At 45.8% G+C, this 23,853-nt stretch overlaps 1 protein-coding gene across 2 annotated transcripts in view; it reads left to right on the top strand.

The window, feature by feature from the left end:
- BRINP1 (BMP/retinoic acid inducible neural specific 1) overlaps positions 1 to 23,853 on the top strand; it is a 111,337-nt gene that overhangs the window by 81,076 nt on the left and 6,408 nt on the right. For both annotated transcript variants that reach the window (XM_081847573.1, XM_081847574.1), the window contains exons 5-7: positions 2,274 to 2,379; positions 13,650 to 13,886; positions 14,906 to 15,128. In XM_081847573.1, the coding sequence (XP_081703699.1) occupies positions 2,274 to 2,379; positions 13,650 to 13,886; positions 14,906 to 15,128 (566 nt within the window). The remainder of the gene's footprint in view (positions 1 to 2,273; positions 2,380 to 13,649; positions 13,887 to 14,905; positions 15,129 to 23,853) is intronic.

Here is a 23,853-nt window from a genome sequence, read left to right as displayed (position 1 = left end):
CCACCACAGGCAAGGCAAAAATAAGAATAAGGATAAAAGGAACTGTTGCCACTATCACCACCAATTAGAACACAACACCCATTTTCTTTTCTTTCTGTTTCTAAAGCACTTTGCTTCCTCCCCAAAATCAGCCCCTGCAGACACAGGTGCCCAAACCCACAAAAGTTAAGCCAACAGTTTTCTTCTCAGAAGGAAACAAAGCCTTATGAAGAATGGTTGAGGAGTTGGGTATGTATAGCCTGGAGGAGAGGAGATTGAGAGGGGATATGATAGTCATCTTCAAATATCTGAAGGGCTGTCACACTGAAGATGGAGTAGGCTTGTTTTCTCTTGCTCCAGAAGGCACGACTCAGACCAATGGATTCAAATGATAAGAAAGGAAATTCTAACTATACATTCGGAAGAACTTGCTGACAGTTAGAGCTGCTCGGCAGTGGAATGGAAAATGATGGGCTCTTATTTATTGGACGTTTTAAAACAGGTTGGATGGCCATCTGCCAGGAATTCAGCTGTGATTACTGCATTTCAGGGGGTTGGACTAGTTGTCATTTGGGGATCCCTACCACACTTTTAGCCTTTTTAAAAAATGTGCTGGTAATGCATACCCTTGAGTACTCCCAGAAAAACCCCCACTGGCTGTTGCTGTTACCCATAGGATATGGAAGAGCTGAAGGCAGGAAGGCCAACAGTTGGTGGAACCAGAATCACTGATAGACAGTCAAACTAATTCAACTTTTGTTCTCATCCTCTTTCTTGCTGAGTTCCACAAGGGATTTAGGAGGACAAGGAGGTGCCACCCTACCCCCCTGGTTTGGTTGTAAGCAGGCAGGCAGGCGTGGACTAGTTGGCAGTGCCCTATCTGCCCTAATGAACCAGCCCCTGCAGCTTCTGTGTATGTCAAGTTCAGCTCTAGTCAACACCTCACAAAACCCAACCAGGCAAATCACCACAGAAGCTGCTGAAGCAATAGGAGGTGGAGAGGAGCGTCTTTGCACACACAGAGAGAGAAAGGAGCTCACACAATGGTAACTGTTGTTTCTGTCCAGCCTTTTATGCTGCACAATTTAGCTTGGAAGTCTTTTCACAGGCTCTCAGGTGTATCAGCAACAAGAGCTGACAATAGGACTGGACAATACTTTTCCAGATACAGGTGGTCAGGGATGCAGAACAAGGCACAGGAGAGTAGCAGTGGAGGGGCGCTGACAAAAGAAGCAGAAATGGGCCTTCAGAAAAAGACCTTTTCAATCTGTGAAAGCAATCTACTGATACTGGATGAATGGAGCAGGGGGGGCGGGGAGAAAAGAAGTCACATTCCCCAAGCAAAGGTCTAATTAAGCTATTACAGGCTGCAATCCCCCCCCCAAAAAAAAACCCCACCACTGGAAGTTTCTTTGCAATTTTTTTGCATTTATATCCTACCTTTTCTCCGAGAAGTTCAAGGTGGTGCACATGGTTCTCTGCCTTCTCATTTATTCCCCACAACAACCCTGTGAGCATGCCAACCCACACCTGGACCAACAAGGACAAATGACTGGGTTTTAATTCTTTGTTGGCAAAGCACTCAGTTACATTGGCTCCCAACATGCAAGTGCTATACAACACTCTCCGCTAGCTAGCTGCCTAGGCAAACTTTGAGGGTTCCTCCTCAACAGCTGTTCTGACTACTCTCGTCACTTTAAGCTCCTCCTCAAGTGTGGAAGCAATGGGGAAAAGGAATTCCCCAGGGGATTCTGGAAACATGACCCCCTCATAGAGAAATTCATGGTGTGTAGAAAGTGAACAGAATTTTTTTCCCTCCCTCCCATATAACATGAGCTGAATGAATTTTGTGAAATTTAGAAAGGACTCTTAAACGAAAGAACTTTACAGAGGGCAGAGTTAAATTGTGGTTCTCTCTCCTACACATGGCAGTGATGGCCACCAACTTGGCAGGCTTTAAAAGAAGATAAGGCAAATTCTTTGAGTAAAAAAAAAAAAAAATGATGGGTACAAGCCACCATAGCAAGGCTCTCCCTTCACAACTGAGGCACTAAATGCCTCTGAATACCAGTTTCTTGGAATCACAAATGCAGAGACAACTCTTACCCTCAAGTAATGCATGAGGACTTCCATTGGATATGCATTTGGCCATCATGAGAACAGAGTGGTAGACCATATGGGCCTTTTGTTCTGATCCAACAGGCTCTACTTACATACCATTCCCTAGTCTTTACATACTTTTGGCAAAGGAAATGATTTTGCTTACTTTCTTTTTAAAATCTCTGCTGCATTAGGTAACCGAAACACGGACAGGCCCATTGGGCTGTAACAGTTACGACAATCTGGACTCTGTGAGTTCTGTCCTTCTGCAAAGCGCTGAGAGCAAACTCCACTTACAAGGTAAGGGGAGAAAGGAGTTGGACTTACTGGCGTCAGTTCCTCTGATCTCCATTCCATTCCCTCTCTAGGATGTTCCATGACTTTTCCTGAAGTTTTGTAGCATTGAATGAAAATTCCCCACCCTGAATTCACTGCCCTGTTCACATGGAGTAAAAGGGCAATTTCAGTGATATTTTTGCAGGTATTCACCACATTTTTCAGGGGGGACTTAGGTGGAAAATCTGTGATATTTTATGTTTCTTTTTTAAAACTTTGACTACATATACCCTATACATTTAAGGCACCCCTTAAAAAAAAGTTCACGGGAACAGTAATTTGCCAAGGGTGCTGGGAATTGTGGCTTTGAGTGGTAAACTATAGTTCCCATGACTCGGGTGTGTGTATTTCAAATGTACGGTGCTTATGCAACCTTTGTTTTGCTTCTGCCCCCCCCCCTAACACTGGCCCTCAGAACAATACTACTTCATCACACACCCTACTCATACATTCTGTGAACCCAAATAATCTAAACTAGGAACCTTTAAGCCCAGCCATATTCTGTTTTTCCTTCTCTTTCTTTGCTGATGCATGTTTCTTGTCCTTTTACTTGTGATAATATAAGGAAAGCTGTGGATGGAATCATTCTTCTCAGCGGTCAAGGAATGCAAATGCAGTGGGACAACTGACACCTAACATGATCTTACTTTGAAATGTTTGGTTTAGGGTGCAGTCAAAACTATCTTTGTGCTGGGCTTGGGTGGTGGTGGTGGATTGAGCCAAGGTGCCCTTCCATCCAGTTCTGCTGGCCTCTGTCTTTGAAATGATGCCACCATCACTTCACTAATGTGGAGCTCCTCCTTCCACCTGCCTAACATGTAGGCTGATGGAAGTGCCACTGGCTGGTTCCCCAGCAGCAAGAGTCCATGGAAACTCTTGAAACAGAGCATTTTGGCAAGGGTTGACATAAGATGGTGGCATAGGACTTTGATGTGCAATGATCTGCCTGCCCTGCTTTGCCCTGGAGTCCAAGTCAGCATTGCCAATGGTCAGGGATGATGGGATTTTGCATCCAACAACCTGGAGGGTACAGGTTCTCTGTCCTGAACTATAATAATGATAACATTCCCAGCCAAATGTTCTAGCCAGAAGCATCCAAAGGTTCTAGCCAGAAGCATTCCAAAGCCAGAAGCATCCAGTGTGGGGTTTTATATCCGAGGGTACTCTCTGCAAAATAATTTAACTGAGCCTGGTTGACTCAGTCAATGAGATTATGGGGAGGGTGTGTGAAAAAGCAACACTGAAGCATACAATGAGGATGGTGGTGATTTAAAGTCACGAGTGGGGCTCCTGTGGCCTTCCAGCTGTTGTAGGGTTCCATCTCCTTTCAACCCCAGCAAGCATAGCTAATAGCTCAGGATTATGGGAACTGTAGCCCAACTCTGATGCTATCTTCCAATTGTGACCACAGATACGCTGAAGCACAGATTGGCTAAAGCCTTAATGAATCTACTATAAAAGATCCCTTGCCAATGGTTGCCACCCTTGCCACATATGTTAGAGCTGAGAAGGAATTCTATTTGAGATCCTGGGAGACTATTGCTCCTCAGAGTAGCAGGAGAAAGGGATGAAGCTCAGTGGTTTACATGCAGAATGTTTCAGGTGAAAGAACAGGTAGGGCTTGAAGAGATCCCTGCCTGCAGTCCTGAAGAGCTACTGTCAGTCAGTCTAAAAAAGACTGACTCCCTGTAGTACTACTGCATGGCAACTCCCATCATCTCTGGCCATTAAACTCCCAGTATACCCGAAGGAGCGTCTCCACCCCCATCATTCTGCCCAGACACTGAGGACCAGCGCCAAGGGCCTTCTGGTGGTTCCCTCACTGCAAGAAGCAAAGCTACAGGGAACGAGGCAGAGGGCCTTCTCAGTAGTGGCACCTGCCCTGTGGAATGCCCTGCCATCAGATGTCAAAGAGATAAACAACTACCTGACATTTAGAATACATCTGAAGGCAGCCCTGTTTAGGGAAGTTTTTAATGTGTGACATTTTAATGTATTTTTAATCTTTGTTGGAAGCCTCCCAGAGTGGCTGGGGAGACCCAGCCAGATGGGTGAGATACAAATAATAAATTATTGTTATTATTGTTATTATGTTGACTGGGGATGATGGGAGCTGGAGCCCAACAACATATAGAGGATACTATGTGGGCTACCCTAAGTGTGGACTGGTCTAGATAGATCCTGCCCTTGCTAGCAGCTTCCTATGTCCCTACAGCTGTGCTAGATTGACCAACGTGATGTCATTCTGGTTGTGATGGTCCTTTCTCCTCCTTTCCTCTTCCTTACAGACTCTTGCAACTCAGGACAGTAAGTGGTATCTTGGAGACGTTGCTCTTTCCCCTAAACTGTCCTTCAAGCCACAACAGATTACTGATTCGTGACAGTGGTTTGTGCTTGGCTGCTAATCAGATCAGAGGAGACACATTACCTGTGGCCCTGTAAATAATGCTTAATGAGCTCTTGCAAAGCAGCTGGAGAAGAAAGTCAAAGATCTTAGCTAATTATTCTGAGAGCCACCTTCTCGATTGTAGTGGGGGAGAGAGAGAGAGGAGGAGGGTAAGGCTAAAGCGTAGTTTTAAAGGTCACAGGTATATTGTAAGGCACCCATCCTATTCTCCCTGCTAAGTAACCACTTCTAGTCTTGCTCATACGAAGCTATCTGATAACTGAGTTACACCACTGGCCCATCTTTACTAGTGCTGCTAACAATGACATTCTGAAACCTTTTTAAGTCCTGATGCCTTAACCAGGAGTTCGACATGGGATCTTTGTCATGTTAAGCACACTCTTCCCCCCTCACTCCCAACATTGCCTGCTATTGTCTTTGCACAGCAATTCACTTCTTCAGGATGTAGTGCAATTCACTTCTTCAGGATGTAGTGCTGGCTACCAATGTTGTTGTTGTTGATGATGATTTCAACAATTTATATACTGCTTAATCATAGTCATCTCCAATAGGATTCAACAAATTCATGGAGGATAAGGCTATCAGTTGCTGCTAGCCATTGTGGTTTAAGTTCTGCCTCCACTTTTGGAGGCAGCATGAGAAACACAAATGAGGGAGGGGGGTTGTTGCACTTGGCTTCTGGGAGGAATCTGTTTGGCCATTATCATAAAAGAATGTTGGAGTAGATGGGCCTTTGTTCTGACCCAGTAGAGGTCTTCTTATGCTCCCTTTCTGTTCTGTGTTGCAGTGGCTCCTTGGTGATCTCTGGCAATGGCCTTTCCCAACCCATCTCTGCTCCTGAGATCCTTAGCTGGAGATGCTAGCCCTCCCACTTTTGAATGTAGGGAGGGAGATAAGACTCTTGGACAATTCTCTTAACTCAAAAACTTCCCATCTTGCTCATCAAGGGAAAGGATTGTAGCTTAGTCATCTTTGTGATATCTTAGTTTTCTATGTGCAGGTGGGTTATAAACTGAGGGAAAAATTAAATGAAGACGAAAAAGCTAAAAAGAGTCTTGTGGAATCAGACCAAAGGCTAATTTCAAGTAGGAAGAAACTGTGTATCCCCAAATGTTGTTAGACTACACTTTCACTCATCCCAGCTTGGTCTGGCTGGAGCTGCTGTCCACTAGCATCTGAAATCATAACTGTAGTGGTTGCAATCATGGCAGTTAGCCATAGCAAGTATGTTAATAATAAAGAGAGGTGAATGATAGCAGCAACCCACTCAGCCCTTGCTTGGATTACACTGTGAATCAATTACAGATAGGTAGTCGTGTTGGTCTGCCATAGTCAAAACAAAACAAATTCCTTCCAGTAGCACCTTAAAGACCAACTAAGTCAGTTCTTGGTATGAGCTTTCGTGTGCATGCACACTTCTTCAGATACACTGAAACAGAAGTTTCCAGACCCTTCTATATAGTGAGAAGGTGGGGAGGGGTATTACTCAGAAGGGTGGTGGGAATGGGTGATAGGCAGATAGCTGTGATGAGCCTGTTGACGACTCTTAATGACTGCAATAGGTCTTACAGGAAAAAGCAAGGGGTGAAAAGGTGAAAAATGGCTTTGTCATGTATAATGAGATAAGAATCCAAGGTCTTTGTTCAGACCAGGTTTCTCCATGGTTTTAAGTTTGGTGATAAGTTGTAATTCAGCAGTGTATCTGAAGAAGTGTGCATGCACACGAAAGCTCATACCAAGAACTGACTTAGTTGGTCTTTAAGGTGCTACTGGAAGGAATTTGTTTTGTTTTGACTGTGAATCAAGATTGCCAGTTTGGATTCCTTTTGTTATTACTAAAGAGCAATGTGGTCGTATGATACCATCAATTGGGTTGTCAGGTTTCAGGGTTAGATCTGAAGACTTGACCTTCTCTGGGTCTCAGTGGGGAGCAGTTAGATTTCATGGTGATGTGTTTGAGTCAAATGGGGCAGTTTTTGTTGGGCTTTGGAGTATTTGCCATTCTTCACACCCTCCAGTCCATTCAGAGACACCAAACTCACAGCTTAAATTCTAGCAAAATTGGGTTGAAGCAATGGCACTTGCTAGAAGGGCAATGTTCTGTCCCGAGGAGCAGAGTCACCTCTTTTAGGGTAAAGTCAAGATAGATTAGGCAGGATCACAAAAGGCCCCAAACCCTGGCCTTTCAGGACCCTGAACAAATCACTGGCACATGCTGGCTAGGAACTCGCCGAAGGACAGTTATCTCAGTGCCACTCTTAGGCCTTATAAAGGTTAGCTGGTCTGGACCTGATGTTAACCCTGCCATTGTTGTTTCTCAAAGGGTCATTGCCTGATTCTGTAGCAGCTGGTTCTGATATTGTTAAAATGGATTGTTAAAATGTTTTCTGGATTGTAGGATTTTGACAAAGCTTTGCCCTCTAGCCTGGAAGCTCCTGGAGTGGGGGGGGGCAGACAATGGCTTCCCACATGATTCGTCCTTTCCTTCTGAGTCTTCTTTGAGCCTGGGGGGGGAGGGGTTGAAACCAGAGTGCATGGCACCCAGGTGCCACTATTGTGTTGTTGCTGATTCATTTAATCGTGTCTGACTCTTTGTGACCCCATGGACCAGAGCACACCAGGCACTCCTGTCTTCCACTGCCTCCCGCAGCTTGTCAAACTCATGTTCATAGCTTTGAGAACACTGTCCAGCCATCTCGTCCTCTGTTGTCCCCTTCTCTTTCCCAACATCAGGGTCTTTTCCAGGGAGTCTTCTCTTTTCAAGAGGTGGCCAAAGTATTGGAGCCTCAGCTTCAGGATCTGTCCTTCCAGTGAGCACTCAGGGCTGATTTCCTTCAGAATGGATCGGTTTGATCTTCTTGCAGTCCATGGGACTCTCAAGAGTCTCCTCCCACACCATAATTCAAAAGCATCAATCCTTCAGTGATCAGCCTTCTTTATGGTCCCGCTCTCACTCTACTGGGAAAACCATAGCTTTAAGTATATGGACCTTTGTTGGCAAGGTTATGTCTCTGCTTTTTAAGATGCTGTCTAGGTTTGCCATCACTTTTCTCCCAAGAAGCAGGCGTCTTTTAATTTTGTGACTGCTGTCACCATCTGCAGTGATCATGGAGCCCAAGAAAGTAAAATCTCTCACTGCCTCCATTTCTTCCCCTTCTGTTTGCCAGGAGGTGATGGGACCAGTGGCCATGATCTTAGGTTTTTTTTGATGTTGAGCTTCAGACCATATTTTTCGCTCTCCTCTTTCACCCTCATTAAAAGGTTCTTTAATTCCCCCTATTAGGTGCTGCTGAAATCCTTCCTGACACAACCAAGATCCTAATGTACCCTAATCTACTAGGTCCCAGACCTTGCCCCCATGACTCAAAGTCTCAGCTGAATCTGTGGGGAATATTTGGAATAATAGAAACTCTTTGGGCATTCTATAGTATATTACAGGTTTCATTAACCAGCTTGAGGACTGCCTCTTCCTTTATGCTCCTGTTGCATAGTGCCAAATGCTACAAAGAAGTGTTACACTCAGAGATTTTGTCCATGTTTTAAAGGCAATGGTATTGTTCTTGTACTATAAGCATTAGTATTATTACATTTATATCCCACCATTCCTCCAAGGAAATCGGGGTTGTACACATGGTTCTCCCACTCCCTATTTTATTCTTTGTGACAATCCTGTGAGGCAGGTTAGGCTGAGAGGTGGTGACTGGTTTGAGGTTACCCAGGGAGCTTCATGGCCAAGTGCAGATTTGAACCCTGCTCTTCCAGGTCTTAGTCCAGCACTCTAACCATTGTACCACAGCCCCAGCCAGCATGGCAAATGGTCAGTGATGATGTGAGTTAGAGTCCAGTGACATTGGGTGGATAGCATGCTGGCTCACCCTGTTATGCTGCTTCCTTGAGGTGCCTTTCTAAGCTAACTTGCCTAGTGCTGTTTTGCTGATGCTGAATCTATAAGTTCTCAAAATGTGGGGGGGGGGTAGGGAAGGAGGGAGATGGGGAGAGAGAGAAGAGATGGAAGCTACTTAAGGATTATAACTCCCAGCTCAATTCAGTAGGATCTGCAGGTGCTAGACATGTCCTTTTCTTATGAGGAAAAAAGGAAAAAGATCGTGACCTGAATCTGCTGCCACGGCCCTCCCCTTTCCTGCTGTGTCCCATATATCATTCCTATTGACTGCAGTGCTATGTTTATCCTCTCTGACAGCTGCCACTGCTCCCCTCTTGCTTGAAAATTGGGTCAGACAAAACTGGGTGATTCACTGCCATTGGGCAAGGAGTTCTAATCTGGACAGGCAGCCCAGAAGAGAGTGGCCTGTTTTCTATGAATCATTATGACCAATATGAACAAGCGGGTCCTGCAACAAAATGTTGCAGCATTTTCTCACCTCCTTATCAGAGAGCTTCTGTTCAGGGTTCCAGCCAGCTAGCCACAGATTCTCCAGTCTGAAGATCTTGTTGTTTTCTATAACTTCTTCAAACACTACAGTTAAACCAACTGTGCTGATACCTCCCTCCTGTTCTTTGGTGCCCACATTCCTGGTGGCACTCATCACCAGAACTTGCTATTGGAGAGATCATAATTATCTGCATCTGGCTCTCCATCTGAAGAGCTCATAGAGCCATCCCATTTTTATCCTCATAACAACCCTGAAAGGTAGGTTTGTGTGAGAAAGTATCACCCCTGGTGCAGTGGTGGCTGGTGTTGGTTGGAAATGCTAGGGTTAGAATTCCTACCTGCTGAATTCTGCAGGGGGCAACACTGAGACTAAGGAAGAGGAGGCTGTCAGTCAGAGCGACCCTGCTACACAGGTTGTTAGGTAGGAAGGCAGGCAGGCGAGAGGGAAGTGCTGGCTGAGGGCAGACTGCGATTGATAGGGCAGTGCCCCATTTGCCATATGGCCCAGCCTCTACTGCCTTGCAGTCAGGATTTGAACCTCAGCCTTTCTTATCCTCACTGCATAGCATCTCTGTTCTATTCTACCTACCTCTGCCTCATGCACTGCTGAGCATCTGTCAGATTCTGTAGCAGCTACTATATAAGTACTATATATGAGTACTATATAAGGCATTTTATTTACGTATTTATTTTAAAACTGTGCTCCTTTCATCCTTTTTAACCCCCTTCTTCACTGGCTATTTGTGTCCTGGCTGCACTTACAGTAGCCATGGTCCCTATTCTTGTTGGGTGCCCTTTCTGCTCAGTTTTTACCTACTTTTGTCTTCTTCTTCTTTTCATCTCTCCTCCCCACCCACCCACCCAAGATGCTAGATTGAGGGGGCGAACTATTGCCCTCACTCTGATTTGGCTTCAGGCAGCATGGAGGCCAAATTATTGCTGGCATGCAGAGGAGTGAGTTGCTCCACTTTGTCCTCGCAGCAACTCTGCAAGACTGAGAAATAATGACTAGCAGCTACACAGAATCATAATGGAGCCAAATCAGACTGAAGGCAAACATGCCTGCTCTTCTTCTGGGTAAGATAATGGGGTACCCAGCAGGAGCTGGACATTTATTTACTAAGTTATAATCCCACCTTTCCTCTAGAAAACTCAAGCTACCCGGTTCTCCCTCTCTCTATTTTATCATTGCAATGACCCTGTGAAAGCAGGTGAGATGGTGACAGGCCCAAGGCCACTCAGTTCGTTTTCTGGCCAAGTGGGGATTTGATACTGGTTTCCCAGTCCAGCACATTAATCAGTAAGTGGGATGAACACATAAGTCCCATTCACAGCCTGCCTGCCCTCATGAAAATTAAAAAAAAATGGGAAGTGGACTGTTCACAGACAGCAAACATGGTTGTGAATTTTGCCTGGCCAGGGGTGGGGTGGATTTCGGCTGAGCCTTTTCCGGTTATGGTTTTTGCCAGCCTCTCTAGGTCACTAAAGTAACCCCTCCCAGGGACAGGACTCAAACTCCAGGATGCACTCACAACTGTCCTCTCCTTTTTGCCCAGCTCCACCTTGTGAATTCCGACTTCTTTCCCCCTCTCCTCTGGTGGGCTGGCAGCTTTAGAAAAGTGCCATGCAGAACCACAAACAGGATGGGTGACTGACCAGCCCACCTTCTGTATGCCTGTAGTTCACTGGGGCTTGTTGGGGTCTCAGACTCCTTTTAAATCTGCCAGCCTGAAAACCCCAGACTTTGACGATGAGGCCAGACAAATCTGGGCAAGGGAATTATCATAAAGGATTCACTTTCTGTACTGCTTCCCATGCTGCCAGAAACTGACGTGAGTCTGACAAGCAGAACTGATCAGGTGTGAGGAAACAGCTGGGATTCCTCCTGGAGCCTCTGGCTCACAAATAGAAAGCTGCAGAATTTGATCTAAAGAAAGCTAATGGAAATATATGTATTGTGTGTGTAGGCCTGTACAAGCCTTGGGCCAGACAGGGAGATTTAGGCTCCACACAGAGACCTTGGAAGCACCACCTTGTATTCTTATTCCTTGACCTACATGTCCCGTGGAAGATGGAGAATGGAGGGTAGTATTTTAACCCATGGATTCAAGTTACAAGAAAGGAGATGCCGGCGAAACATCAGGAAGAACAGCAAGAGCTGTTAGGGAGTGGAACAGACACCCACAAGAGGTGGTGAAATCTCCTTCCTTCAAAGTTTTAAAGCAGAGGTTGGATGGCCATTTGTCATGGATGCTTTGGTTGAGGTTCCTGCATTTCAGGGGGTTGGACTAGATGACTCTTGGGGTCCCTTCCAGTTCTACAAATATATCCAGTGGCATTGCAGCATTTCCCGGCACCCGGGGTGTGTGCTGGGCAGGGCACGAAGGGCAAACGGAACCCACCGTGCCAGTCCAACCCTTAATGCTGACACTACCAAGCAGGTGTGCACTGGGTGGAGTGTGTAGGGTTCACAGAGCCTGCCACGCCAGCCCAGTTCTCACCACTGGAGCTAAACAGAGCCATGCTGCACCACCTGCCTGCCCATGGAGGAGGGAGCCCAGCCAGCCAACGTTGGGGCTGGGGACATGCCGGTCAGGTGGGGAGGAACAGGGATCCCTGTGTGGGAGCGCCTTGTTTGCGTCCTTGTTTGCACCTGGGGCTAGTCCCCTCCTAGCCCCAGCCCCATGCCCATGATTCTGTGAGTCTATGAAAACAATGCTGACAAAACCAGGGCATTTTTTTTCACTTCTCCATTCATTCATATGCCAGTGAATGTTGAAAGCAAAGTCCATGAATGCAGGTGGCATTTTTCCTTCATAGTTGCAGGCTAGTATTTCATCGTCTGCATCAGCAGTGGGGAACCATTTTCAGCCTGAGGGCCACATTCCCTTTTGTGGAGCATGCTAGGGGCCACATCCCAGGGCATCAGAGGGAAAAGTGGCTGGAGCAAGAAATGTTAAGTGTTGCCTTTGTAAAGTAAGCTAGTTCCTACACACACTCACACCCAACTCTATGTCCTCCATCCAGACAAGCAAGAGGCATGTTCTGAGCTGGTCTGAGGGCATATTCCAGCCAGGAAAACAAAATACTTGAGGAAGTGTGAAGAAGGGCCGGTGAGGGTTGTGGCCTAGGGAGAAAATATGTGGCCTGGGGAGATTCCTGAGGGCCAGAGGGAGAGGGCAGGCATACCACATTCACCCCCCAAGCAAGAGGTGTTCCTACTCCTGAGGGCCAGAGGGAGAGGGCAGGCATACCACATTCACCCCCCAAGCAAGAGGTGTTCCTACTTCTGAGGGCCAGAGGGAGAGGGCAGGCATACCACATTCACCCCCCAAGCAAGAGGTGTTCCTACCCCTGCTTAACATTTTTCATCCTGCCCTTCTGCCAAGGAACTCAAGGCATTTTTGCAAAGGTTCTGTTCTAGGGCTCCACACACACAAGGAAAATTGCAGAAAGTCAGGAGCCCCTGAAACACGTATGTGCCTGCAAGGCAGAGGGCTGCTTACTGGGGTCTGGGGAGGTCATGTGGGGGCTCTTGGATGCTGTGTGACCCTTTTTCTCCCTTCCCAAAGCCTGGTAAGGGAGGAAAACCTGCTGGGTGTACAGGTGAGAAATAAATGAAGAGCATTTACTTATTTTTTACCCCAACCACATAAGGCCACAAACATGTAAGTAGAGCAAGTGCCAATTGGGGGCTTACTGTAGTCTGATCCACTCAGAAGTGAACCTTCCTAATTCACACTTTCCAAAACAATATGTGGTGAATGTATAGCAGCCTTAGGAAATGCCTTGATTTTTGACCTTGAGCCTGAGTAGATGCAAATCTACCTTGCAGCCTGACGCCTTCTGTTGCTAGCATTGCTATACAGAGTGGACAGAAAGGCGTTTGAACTGGACACTCTTTTTTTATATCAATTTGTGTTTGATGTTCTAAATGGTGCCTTCCAGAGCTTCATACGTCACAGCATAACCTTATAGTAGCTGGCTGATGTGATAAGATTTTCAACTCAAGCAGAATCCCAGCTGAACTTACACTCAGTTTTCCATGCCCTCAATCCCTTGCTTATACTGTAATTTCACAGTAAGGTTTTGCTGCCACTAGCCACAATCCCTGAACTGCTAATAGATTAAAATAAACAAATAAAACACAAATAGAACCCATACACCATTCCTTCTAATAGCAAACTCAGGTGACTTGAGTGCCTATCATTTTGGAAGCAGAATGTGGGAGCACCTAAAAATAAGGTAGCAGTTTCTACATATGCAGGAGTCTCCATAGGTACAATGAAGTGTGCATGTTTGCAATTAAAAAGGATACAAATGAATAAAACAAGACAAAGACCTGTCAGCTTCCAGGATATTCAGAATGTTGAGGGTTGACTTGGACCTTGAATTTTTACTGTCTCTTTTCTTACACTCAATTATTTTCAATAGGCCTCCAGCTAATCTTTCCTCAGTATTTACAAGAGAAATTTGTGCAGTCAGCATTGAGCTACATAATGTGCAACGGAGAGGGAGAATATATATGCCGAGACAGCCAGTGTGGATGTCAGTGTGCAGAAGAATTCCCACAGTGCAACTGTCCCATCACCGACATTCAGATCATGGAATACACCTTGGCCAACATGGCAAAATCTTGGACAGAAGCCTACAAAGACCTGGAGAATTCAGGTAATGAAGAGGAAAGGAGAAGGTGGTTTTCAAAGGAATTACATACTAAAACTACCCTATACCAGGCCCAGATATTTGCCCAGCTGGCTGTGTATCATCTGCTCCAACTGACAGCAGTTTATCTAGGGCAGATATAATCAACAAGGCCATGAGTACCCAACATGGTGCTCTCCAAATGCTGTTGAACTACAACTCCTATCATCCCTGACCTGCAATGCTCTAAGGGGTTGATATGAGTGGAAATCAAACAACTTCTGGATGGCCACAGTGTCCCCAATCCTGGTCTAGGAAATGTATTCTGCACATACTAAAGGAAAGATGGGGAACCTATGGCCTTCCAGATGCTGTTAGATGACAAATCCCATCAGCCATGGTCACTGGCAATGCTGGATGTGGGACTTGTAGTCCAATGGCATCTGGAGGGTGTCATGTTGGCTTCCCATTCTCTATGGTTTCAGGCAGAGATATCTTCCCTCACCTGGTTCCTGATCATTTAAACTCATGGATGGGGGACCTTGTTTTCAACTTGAGGGCCACATTCTGCTCTGGGGCAAACCTCTGGGGAGTTATATACTAGTGATTGGCAGTGCCACTGGCAAAACCAGGCTTGGGGAAAAATGTGAGATTTACCTTCGTATACCACCCACCTACCCACACCCACACCATCCATCCATCCAGGCAAGCAAGAAGCATTATCAGAGTTCTTGGGCAGGGAGCAGGTCAAAATACTAAAGGAGGGTACGAGGTGAGGATAGCAGGGGATGTAGCCTGGGGAAAGTTCCAAGCGGTAGATTTCCTGCCCCTGTTTTAACTGGAAATGCCAGGAACTGAACCTGGGACCTCACACATGCAATATATGGGCTCTACCAATAATTTCATATTCTCCCCAAAGTTTGGCAAACTATAAAAAATAATAGAAAATTAAAGAGGGCATAAAAAGAGGCCCAAAAAACAAGAACAACAACAACTCCGCCCTTTCTCTGTTCTTGGCTTTATATGTGTCTTTGTGTATTTCACAGACGAATTTAAATCTTTCATGAAGAGGCTACCTAACAACCATTTCCTGACCATTGGAAGTATCCACCAGCACTGGGGGAATGACTGGGACCTTCAGAACCAGTACAAACTCCTGCAGAGTTCCATGGAGACCCAACGCCAGAAGATCCAGCGCACTGCCCGCAAGCTTTTCGGCCTCAGTATCCGTTGCCGGCACAACCCTAACCACCAGCTGCCGCGAGAAAGGTACTGGTCATCCTTATTTATGTAAGGGGTGATATACTGTATTCAGAGAGTGCTTGGTCCATACATTAAGAGTTCAACATGCTCATTGTATATCACTTTCTGTGTAAGAAGGGTGCACATCTTTTTTTTTATTTGCTCAGAGATTTCAGTAAACAAAAGTAGCAGGAGAGACAACTGCTCTTTCTTTGCTCATCTGAGCATTGGTGCAAATTAGGCAAGACTCCAGCTTTCTCTATAGCCCTCTATGCTTACTTGAGCATAAGGGAGACAAATTCAATTCACTTCGCATTTAAGCATGAACCTACGTAATACTCACTTTGCAAAACAGTAGATGAACTGAAACAATGCCATGCTTTGAAATTCACAGTTCTCAAAATTTTGCAGTGCTGTTCACCAGCCAAGTAATGAACAGGTAACTTTCATTTTCACTTACTTTACTTACATGATCACAGCTTTGTGCAGGTGTGTGGAGGGAGGGTGGGTAAGTAAGTAAGTAAGTAAGTAAGTAAGTAAGTAAGTAAATGGGTGGGTGGAGAACTGTGGAAACCCACTCTCCATTTATATTCTCCATACACCTGCACAAAGCTGGGACTCTGGCAGCATCTCAGAGCCCTCTTGCCACATTCCCAAAACTTGATAAGCAATGCCCACTGCTTTGGAAATGAGGCTCAAGGGTTCTGTCTGGGTCCTAGAGCTCTCCTGTCACCTTCCCAAAGTTGGGCAAGTGCTTACTGGGATTTGGGGTGATGGTGAAAGGGCCCTGAGAAACTGTGAGGTCTTGATCTGCCTTCCCTGGGCTCCTGGCTTTATGTGTTTTTTCTTGTATGTTTGGACCCCCAGAACCAAATGCTTGAGTAAGATGAGAGTTACCTGTACAATGGGTTAAACTGTGCATCTATTAGTGAAACTAACATAAGAAAGAAAGAAAGAAAGAAAGAAAGAAAGAAAGAAAGAAGATTTATGTAAGCAAAATGCTTTGCAAAAATGCATAGATTATGCAAAACTGTATAAAAATGTATGCATTAGGAGAAATTCACACCAAAATTATACATTTTCATGAGGACTTTAAAAAAAACCCTCAGAAAGTGATGCGGATTTGTGGTAAAATGAACTTAAAAATGAGAAATGGAGAGAAACTGAAATTGTAAGATTTGCCTAATCTTCCTTTGAGGAGAAAATTGTGGTTTGTTTAGTAATCCAAAATGATATTTGTGAATCCTTGTCCACAGGGCAAGAAATCAGTCTGTACAAAACTGTACAGATTAGAGATAATTGCACACAATATGTATACATTACTGGAAATAATACTGCAAAAATGCATTATGTTAGGGGGAATTGTTTGCGATAATGTGTGGAATAGGAGCAATGTGTATGCAAGTGCCTATGAATTTTCATGCATTTTTAAAGAAAAATTGCAAACTGATTCATAAATGGGGCAAATGGTACAAAAGATTTGAAAAATTAAAAATGGATAGGGGATAAATGACAGGTTTGTCTATCCTCTACTTGTGTACATGAATACAGGAGACTCCTGGGTATTTGGTCAGCATTATAGACGAGTGGCTTCTCCTTGTCCCATTTTGTTGGTAGGAGGACTGTACTGCAAAATTGGAGATGTGCAAATTTTGACACATACAAAGGTCAATACAAACACATACAAATCCTGGATTGGCCTTGGTGCCCATGTGGCCTCTGCCTCCTTTCTCTTTCTCTCTGGAGAAGTAAATAAAGTTGGGAAAGGAAGGCAGAAAAGTGACCCCTTTCCCACTTCCTCTTTTAGCTCTGTGTGCTCAGAAGTATTCTACTTTCTCTCAATTTTATCCACAGCATTTAATAAAGCAAAGCATGTGGTGCATGTGTGTGTGAGTGTGTGTGTGTGTGTGTGTCCCATTATCTTTCTGTGCCAGGGGTAGGGAGGCATCTGGTCCAGGAAGCGGAAACATAAGAAGAGCCTTCTGGATCAGGCCAATGACCCATCCAGTCCAGTGTCCTATTCTCACAGTGGCCTGTAAACTGGGCATGAACCCACCAGAAATCCCTGGTAACTGGTATTTCAAATAACTGAATGACATAGCTGAAGAATCTGTTCTCCAGAAATAGCTGTACAGTGGTACTTCGGGTTACATATGCTTCAGGTTACATACGCTTCAGGTTACAGACTCCACTAACCCAGAAATAGTACCTCGAGTTAAGAACTTTGCTTCAGGATGAGAACAGAAATCATGCTCCGGCAGTGCGGCAGCAGCAGGAGGCCCCATTAGCTAAAGTGGTGTCTCAGGTTAAGAACAGTTTCAGGTTAAGAATGGACCTCCGGAATGAATTACCGTATTTTTTGCCCCATAGGACGCACTTTTTCCCCTCCAAAAATGAAGGGGAAATGTGTGTGCGTCCTATGGGGTGAATGCAGGCTTTCGCTGAAGCCTGGAGAGCGAGAGGCATCAGTGCGCACCAACCCCTCTCTCTCTCCAGGCTTCAGGAAGCTATCCGCAAGCCTTGCAAGCCCGGCAGGAGTTGCCGCGGGCTCACAAGGCTTGCGGGCAGCAGCCTGCAGCTCCGGCGAGTGTCCACAAGCCTTGCGCGCCCAGCGGGAGGTACTGCCAAGCGTGCGAGGCTTGGGGCGGCAGCCTGCCGCCCGAAGCACGGGGAGCCCTCCGGAGGGTGCCCCGTGCTTCGGGCAGGTGTGCGCAAGGCTTGGGGCGGCAGCCGCAGCTGGGGGAAGAATATATATTTTTTTATTCATTTCCCCCCCAAAAAAACGCAAGCTCTGGAGACAGTTGGGAGGCGCAGCGCGTCTGCAGCGCGTCTGCAGCGCGTCTTCCCGCTGTCCCCGGACCTGGTCTGAAGGCGGGCGGGCGACCTGGTCTGAAGAGCGCTTCTCCCCGCTGCCGGCCCCACAAGCGCCTGGGGGGAAAATAATTTTTTTCCCCTTTATTTCCCCCCCAAAAAACTTGGTGCGTCCTATGGACCGGTGCGTCCTATGGGGCGAAAAATACAGTAAGTACTTAACCTGAGGTACCACTGTATTCAAAGCCAGCAATATCTGGGACAGTTACAACAGCAATCATCTCCACTTGATGTGATAAGAACCTAAGAAGAGCCCTGCTGGATCAGACCAAAGGTCCATTTAGCCCAGCATTTTCATGTTTCACAGTGCCCAACCAGAGGCCTCTGGGAATCTCACTGTCCTGGTTCCCACCTGGCTCTCGCTCGTAAAGTTGTAGAAGCATAGAATTGTACTCAAAGGGTCATCTAGTCCAACTCCCTGCAATAAAGGAAATACAGCTAAATAGTGTGATTATCAAACGCTCTCTGCATCCTTCGTGTTTCTAATAGGATTTTCATTATTATTCATTTTGGGAGTTGTTCAAAGTTAACTAAGTTGAAAGTGAGTGGAAGTGCCATGACCCTCTTTCTCTCTCTTTGTTTTCCTTCAAGTGACCAGAGTATGGTGGTTCCATTGCATTCAGTCAAAAATCCAAATATGCCCACAAGCCTAGAAAGTTGACACATTGATTTCAGGGAGTGATGATTAGTTTGGTTCACATTAAAATGTGAACCAATTTTCTCCCCTATCTTTAGGAAGCAGGCAAGCTGAGTCCAGTTAGAACAGGAGGCAGTTTTTCAAGTGGCCTAGGTTTCAGATTATGACAGCAACTTAGGGGGGAAAGTTAGTGTGTTTTCTTCAACAGATATCCAGACTCAGCTTCACGGTCCACTGTTCAGCCTCTGTCTTTGCCACACATCTGACATGAGTTTACTAGAATATACCTTGCACAAAATTAGACCCAATATGGCCCCATACTGGGGCAATTTTGACTGTGTGAATGCCCCGACCGAGACAGCAGCATTTAATATGTGCCGCTGACTTTGAAAAGATGGAGTGGTTATATTAACAGCGTGATGCTCTCTGTCCCATTCACAAAGGTCTAATAGAAATAGCATGTTCTATATTCAATTATAGCCTAAAGGAACGTGCTGACACTCAACTGCCCTTCCGGAAATGAAGCAGAATAGAGCTGAATGCTGAAAGGGAAAGTTGTGTTCAGCCAATTTTAATGGTGCAGGAAGGTGTGAATCCAGATTTTTAAAAATCTATACTCCCTCCCAGTTTCACTTTTTGGTTTTTTTTTATCTATAGATTTTGTTTGCCAAACAAGCAGAGCAAATGAAGTTAATTAAAAAAAAAATAAAATTAAAAGTGACTCAAATGGAAATTGAATCAAATGCTGGATTCATTTTCTTCTCTCTCCCTCTTTTTTTTTTTTTTTTTTTTTTTTTTGCTGACCTGTTTGTGTGATTTCTGAATGGGCAAGCTGATGCATAGTTTGCCTCAGGGAAGGCTGCTAACTTTGCAGGGTGGAGGGGAGTAATAGATTTAAGAGCTCTGAGCTTGACTGAAGATTTATGGGCCTGTTGTGCTTTGGGTTTTGTTTTGCTTTGCTTTTTTCGTTTTGTGAGAATGCGAGAGTAGCTGATGCAGGCGGATGAAATACGGCAAACGGCAATATGATGTTGAAGAGGAGCTTCTGCAAAGTCAGATCAGATGTTCAAAACGATATATTGAAATGTTTGTGGGATTCAGCTAGGATCGCATGTAGAATGGCCGTTTACCATCTTGCCGGTTGCGGCCCAGTGCGATGCCTCCTCTCTCGCATGACACACAGTGTGATTTTTGAATGTTTCCCCATCCCCTCTGGCCACCACAGAGGCTCATGGGTTCCCGTCAAACCCATCCTTCAAATGAGCCAAGACATGGCAGGTTGGGGATGTGGCATGGCCATTTACTTAGCCCGGCCGACCAATCAGCACAGCATTCAGTTGGCCGGAAGAGTCACCCACCTTTCCCCTCCCTTCATTAATAGTTGATTACTGCTCTAACCATTTCGTTTCGGCTAGCCAGGCTTTGCTGTGGTCTTTTGATGGGTGCTGTATTCAGAGCCAGGAAGGAATTTTCCCTGCTCTTCAGGTTTTGCCTTTCCCATAGCATTAGTCACAACTTTGGCGATTTAGGCCTTGGGCAGAATCCTATAGTCTTTCATCCAATTGGGGTGTGGTGAAGTGGTGACTCACCCACCCCCTGTTAACGGTGACGTTAACAGGGTACCCCGTTAGAGGGGTCTGGAGGGAAGTCTCTGTCCAAAAAGCCAGTTGTTAGGGCTAGCGGGCCATAGAGCTTACCTGAGCGTTTGGGGGCCATCCACATAAACTTGCATTTTGTGATGGATCCACCCCCACATAGACCCTGTTGTGCGTCAGTCCTCCAGCAGGGGAGGGGTTGAGGGGAATACACACCCAATGCATATGCCAAGGCTTCGTATATCTGAAATCAGTAAAGTTGTGGCCATTTCAAATACCAGACAGTTGTGTCCATTCATTTTACCCCTCAGCAGCTAGGCGCTGGGCAGGGGCGTCTGGGCACCCCACCAAAGCACCAGTTTCCTACATCTTTTTCTTCCTCTACCACCTACTAAGTGAAGCCTACTAAGTGAGGAAAACTGCTGGGTGCATGGGTGAGGAAAAAAATAAATAAATTGAGAGAAGTGGGTGGTGGGTTTCCCCACATCTCCATTTTTTATTTTATCCCCCCCCCCAATGAAAGGTTGTAATTGCATAAGTAAAGTGAGTGCAATATGGAAGCTCACTGCATGCAAAAATGTGTAAATCCATCAAAATTTTCATACAGAAAAATTTGCACTACAGGAGAAATTTGCACTAAAATTCTGGTGAATTTTCATTTTTTTAAAAAAGCAAAGTGCTGTGAAAATGTGGCTTAGATGCATCCTTGTGGCTTAGAACCAGGCAACACCTTCACAGATGGGAGCGGACCTTCTGCTCCAGTGGAGTGTGCACTTGCAAACTCAGCATTCCTTCAAACACAAGAGTCTTGCAAGTGAGCAATCATTGAAAGCTTGATGAGTACAGAAGGGAATATGGTGGGGGTACCTTTGTCATTTCCATCCATTTCTGAACTTCTTGCATTGCTCCTGAATCATGACTCATGGGTGCTGTGTCTGCTGCCAAGTCTGTACTGTTACTTGGCTGAATAAATACAAGTAAGAGCTTCTGTCTGCACATTTTGGGTGGGAGCCAGGGCAGTGAGATTCCCAGAGGCATCTGGTTTGCCGCTGTGAGAAGCGAAGATGCTGGTCTAGATGGACCTTTGGTCAGATCCAGCAGGACTCTTCTTAGGTTTTTTTCAAACCAAGTGGAGAAGATCACTGTTGTAAGTGTTCCAGATATTGGAACACTTGGAATTTTAACACAGCTATTTCTGGAGAATGCTGCCTGTAGCACAGGGGTGGTGAATCAGTGGCCTGTGGTCCAGATCTAGCCCCAGGGGTACAAAAATGGTTTTATTGGCCGAGTACACTGTATGTGCATTGAGCCCTCCAACCCACTTGCAAAGTATGAAAGTCCATGTGCTACTTTTTTGGGGGGGGTGTTCTTTAACATCCACCCATACTTATCATGCAGTAGTATTTGCAGAAAATAATTTCTAGGGAGTACCTGATCTCAGGGAAACCCACCACAGGAAGGATGTGTCCTGGTTGCTAGATAGGGAAAAGAAGAACACAATTTCCAAGGAGTAGAAAATGAGACAGAAGCACCTAAAAGGGGAGGGGGAAACAGCAGCTGTTTAGGACCCCAGGGATTCCTTTTGCCCAGTGTCAAAACAACTCATTCATCAATCACAGTTCTGGCTTCACTTACTGGCTAAAAACGCTAAAAGACTGGAACAGCCAGGCTGGCTCATCTCACAGAAATTGCTTAGCTGAGTACATTTTGCTTCATAACCTTGAGAGAAGTAGGTCCCTGCTGGTTCTGAACCTGGTTCATCAATACCCACTGTATCGGCCTCTTGGGTTATCTATCCAGCCCATGAAACCCCTTCTAGTGACCTGCCAACCCTCTGTTAACTCACACTTTTATTACATTGGAAAAGTACTTCTCACCCTGGCACACAACCATTAGTAGAAAACCATAGAGGCTCAGAAAACAAAGCACAGGGCTTTCTTTCACTCCATCACTCTGGTGGGCTATGCTGTGATGTGGGGAGGGGAGGGGAGGACAGAAGGGAGCATCCTCTCCTCCTAGCCCATTGCTGTGATGGGGAAGACTTCCCTCCCCCCTCCCTTGCACCAAACGCATACACCTGTGGTGATTTGTAGGTGATGAATGGGGTGCCTGAATATGTGTACATCTGTATGTATCTGTCTGAATGTGTGTGTGTGTGTGTGTGTGTGTGTGTGTGTGTGTGTGTGCCCCTGTGTATTTTCACTCTGTGTGTGGTGAGTGTGTGTGTATCTTCTAACACACATGAGTGAGTGTGTGTTGGACACCTTGGCCCAACCCATTGCTAGTCATTAGAGAGCTGTTCACCCTTACGTTTGGCCCTCATGCTGAAAATGGTTAGTCACATTTGCAGTAAAAGAGCCTCGTGTTTTTTTAAATACAATCTAAATCTGTCCCATTCTCTATTGAAGTTTTGATCCTCCTGATTTCTAGTTTTCCCAGTCAATCCAGCCATCTTTGCATAGTCCCGTAGTTTCATCTGCCAGTCTGCCTAAGTAGAATATATTCAGAAAGCACCTCTATGAATGTGCACCTAACTGGCGAAAGAAAGAGTTTAAGAGAGTTTTTGTTTTGAGGGGGACAGCTGTGAGTCTCCCTCCGCTTTTTGTCAGTGTTGCTACACAACTCTCAATTATATTCGCTTTGGCCGCTCCAGTGGTATATGGCCTTTCTTCTTCAGATTGGGGTGTAGTTGTGCTGATTTTGACATGGAAATATAAAGCAATCAAAATCTCTGAGAGAATCGCCTCCTCCTCCATGAAATATCCTCAGAGGGTAATTCTGTTGGTCTATTGCAATGGTTTTCAACCAGTGTGCCGTGGGGTACCTTGAATGATGGTCATGGGTGCCGTGGGCAGCACTGGCATCTGTTCTTTCCTTCCCTCCTTCCTCTGATGTCTTCATGCATCTCTGCCTCCCAAAAACTTCTACAGCTGAATGGTGCCTCTGTGGCTGGCCAGGGGGTGCTGGTTGCCAGGAGCTGAGGCAGCCTCAGAGTAAGCAAGCAAGTAAGTGGGCGAGGGAACCCAGCCAGCCAGTCCACCAGCTCTTGCTGTTGGGAATGGACAGACAAGTCCCAGGCCCCTGTGGGGCAGTGTGAGGGGGCACCTCTCTTTGGGGCAGGGCAGGGGAGGGCAGCTCAGATACCAGCTCAGAGAGGGAAGAGGAGAGGAGGCTGAGGGAGCACTCCACAAGGGAGGGTGTTTAAAAAAGAGTGAGGGGCTGCCAGCTCTGCAGGCAAAGGTGACATAACTGGGCCCCTGAGCCCCACAGGGGTGCTGGAGAAAGAATGCAGTTGGTCAAGAGAGCCGTGGGCTCAAAAAGGTTGAAAACCTTTGGTCTACTGTATCAAATACAGGGAGGTGGAGTATTGCAGCGCCTTAAAGGCTAACAGATTGTGTAGCCCCTGTGCTTTGCCTGTCATTTGCTGAGCTTCTCTGATTCCATAGAGGGGCTCTGTATAAATTGGATCCCATTCCCTATCTTCCATCTTCGGAGGTGCATTCTCAGAATGCATTATGTCAGGTTAGCTTTTTAAATGCCAAAAGATTCTGTGTTTTCTGAAATGCATCCTTGCCTTCAGCAAAAATGTGGAACTGTCCTTGGCAGAGACTAAGAAGGTGAGTTCTGCAGTGTTAGCCATTGTTGATAT

The sequence above is a fragment of the Podarcis erhardii genome (assembly GCF_964252035.2).
Source record: "Podarcis erhardii genome assembly, chromosome: Z".
NCBI lineage: Eukaryota > Metazoa > Chordata > Lepidosauria > Squamata > Lacertidae > Podarcis > Podarcis erhardii.
Note: the sequence above shows the minus strand (reverse complement) of the source record. Positions and strands in the feature narration are given on the sequence as shown.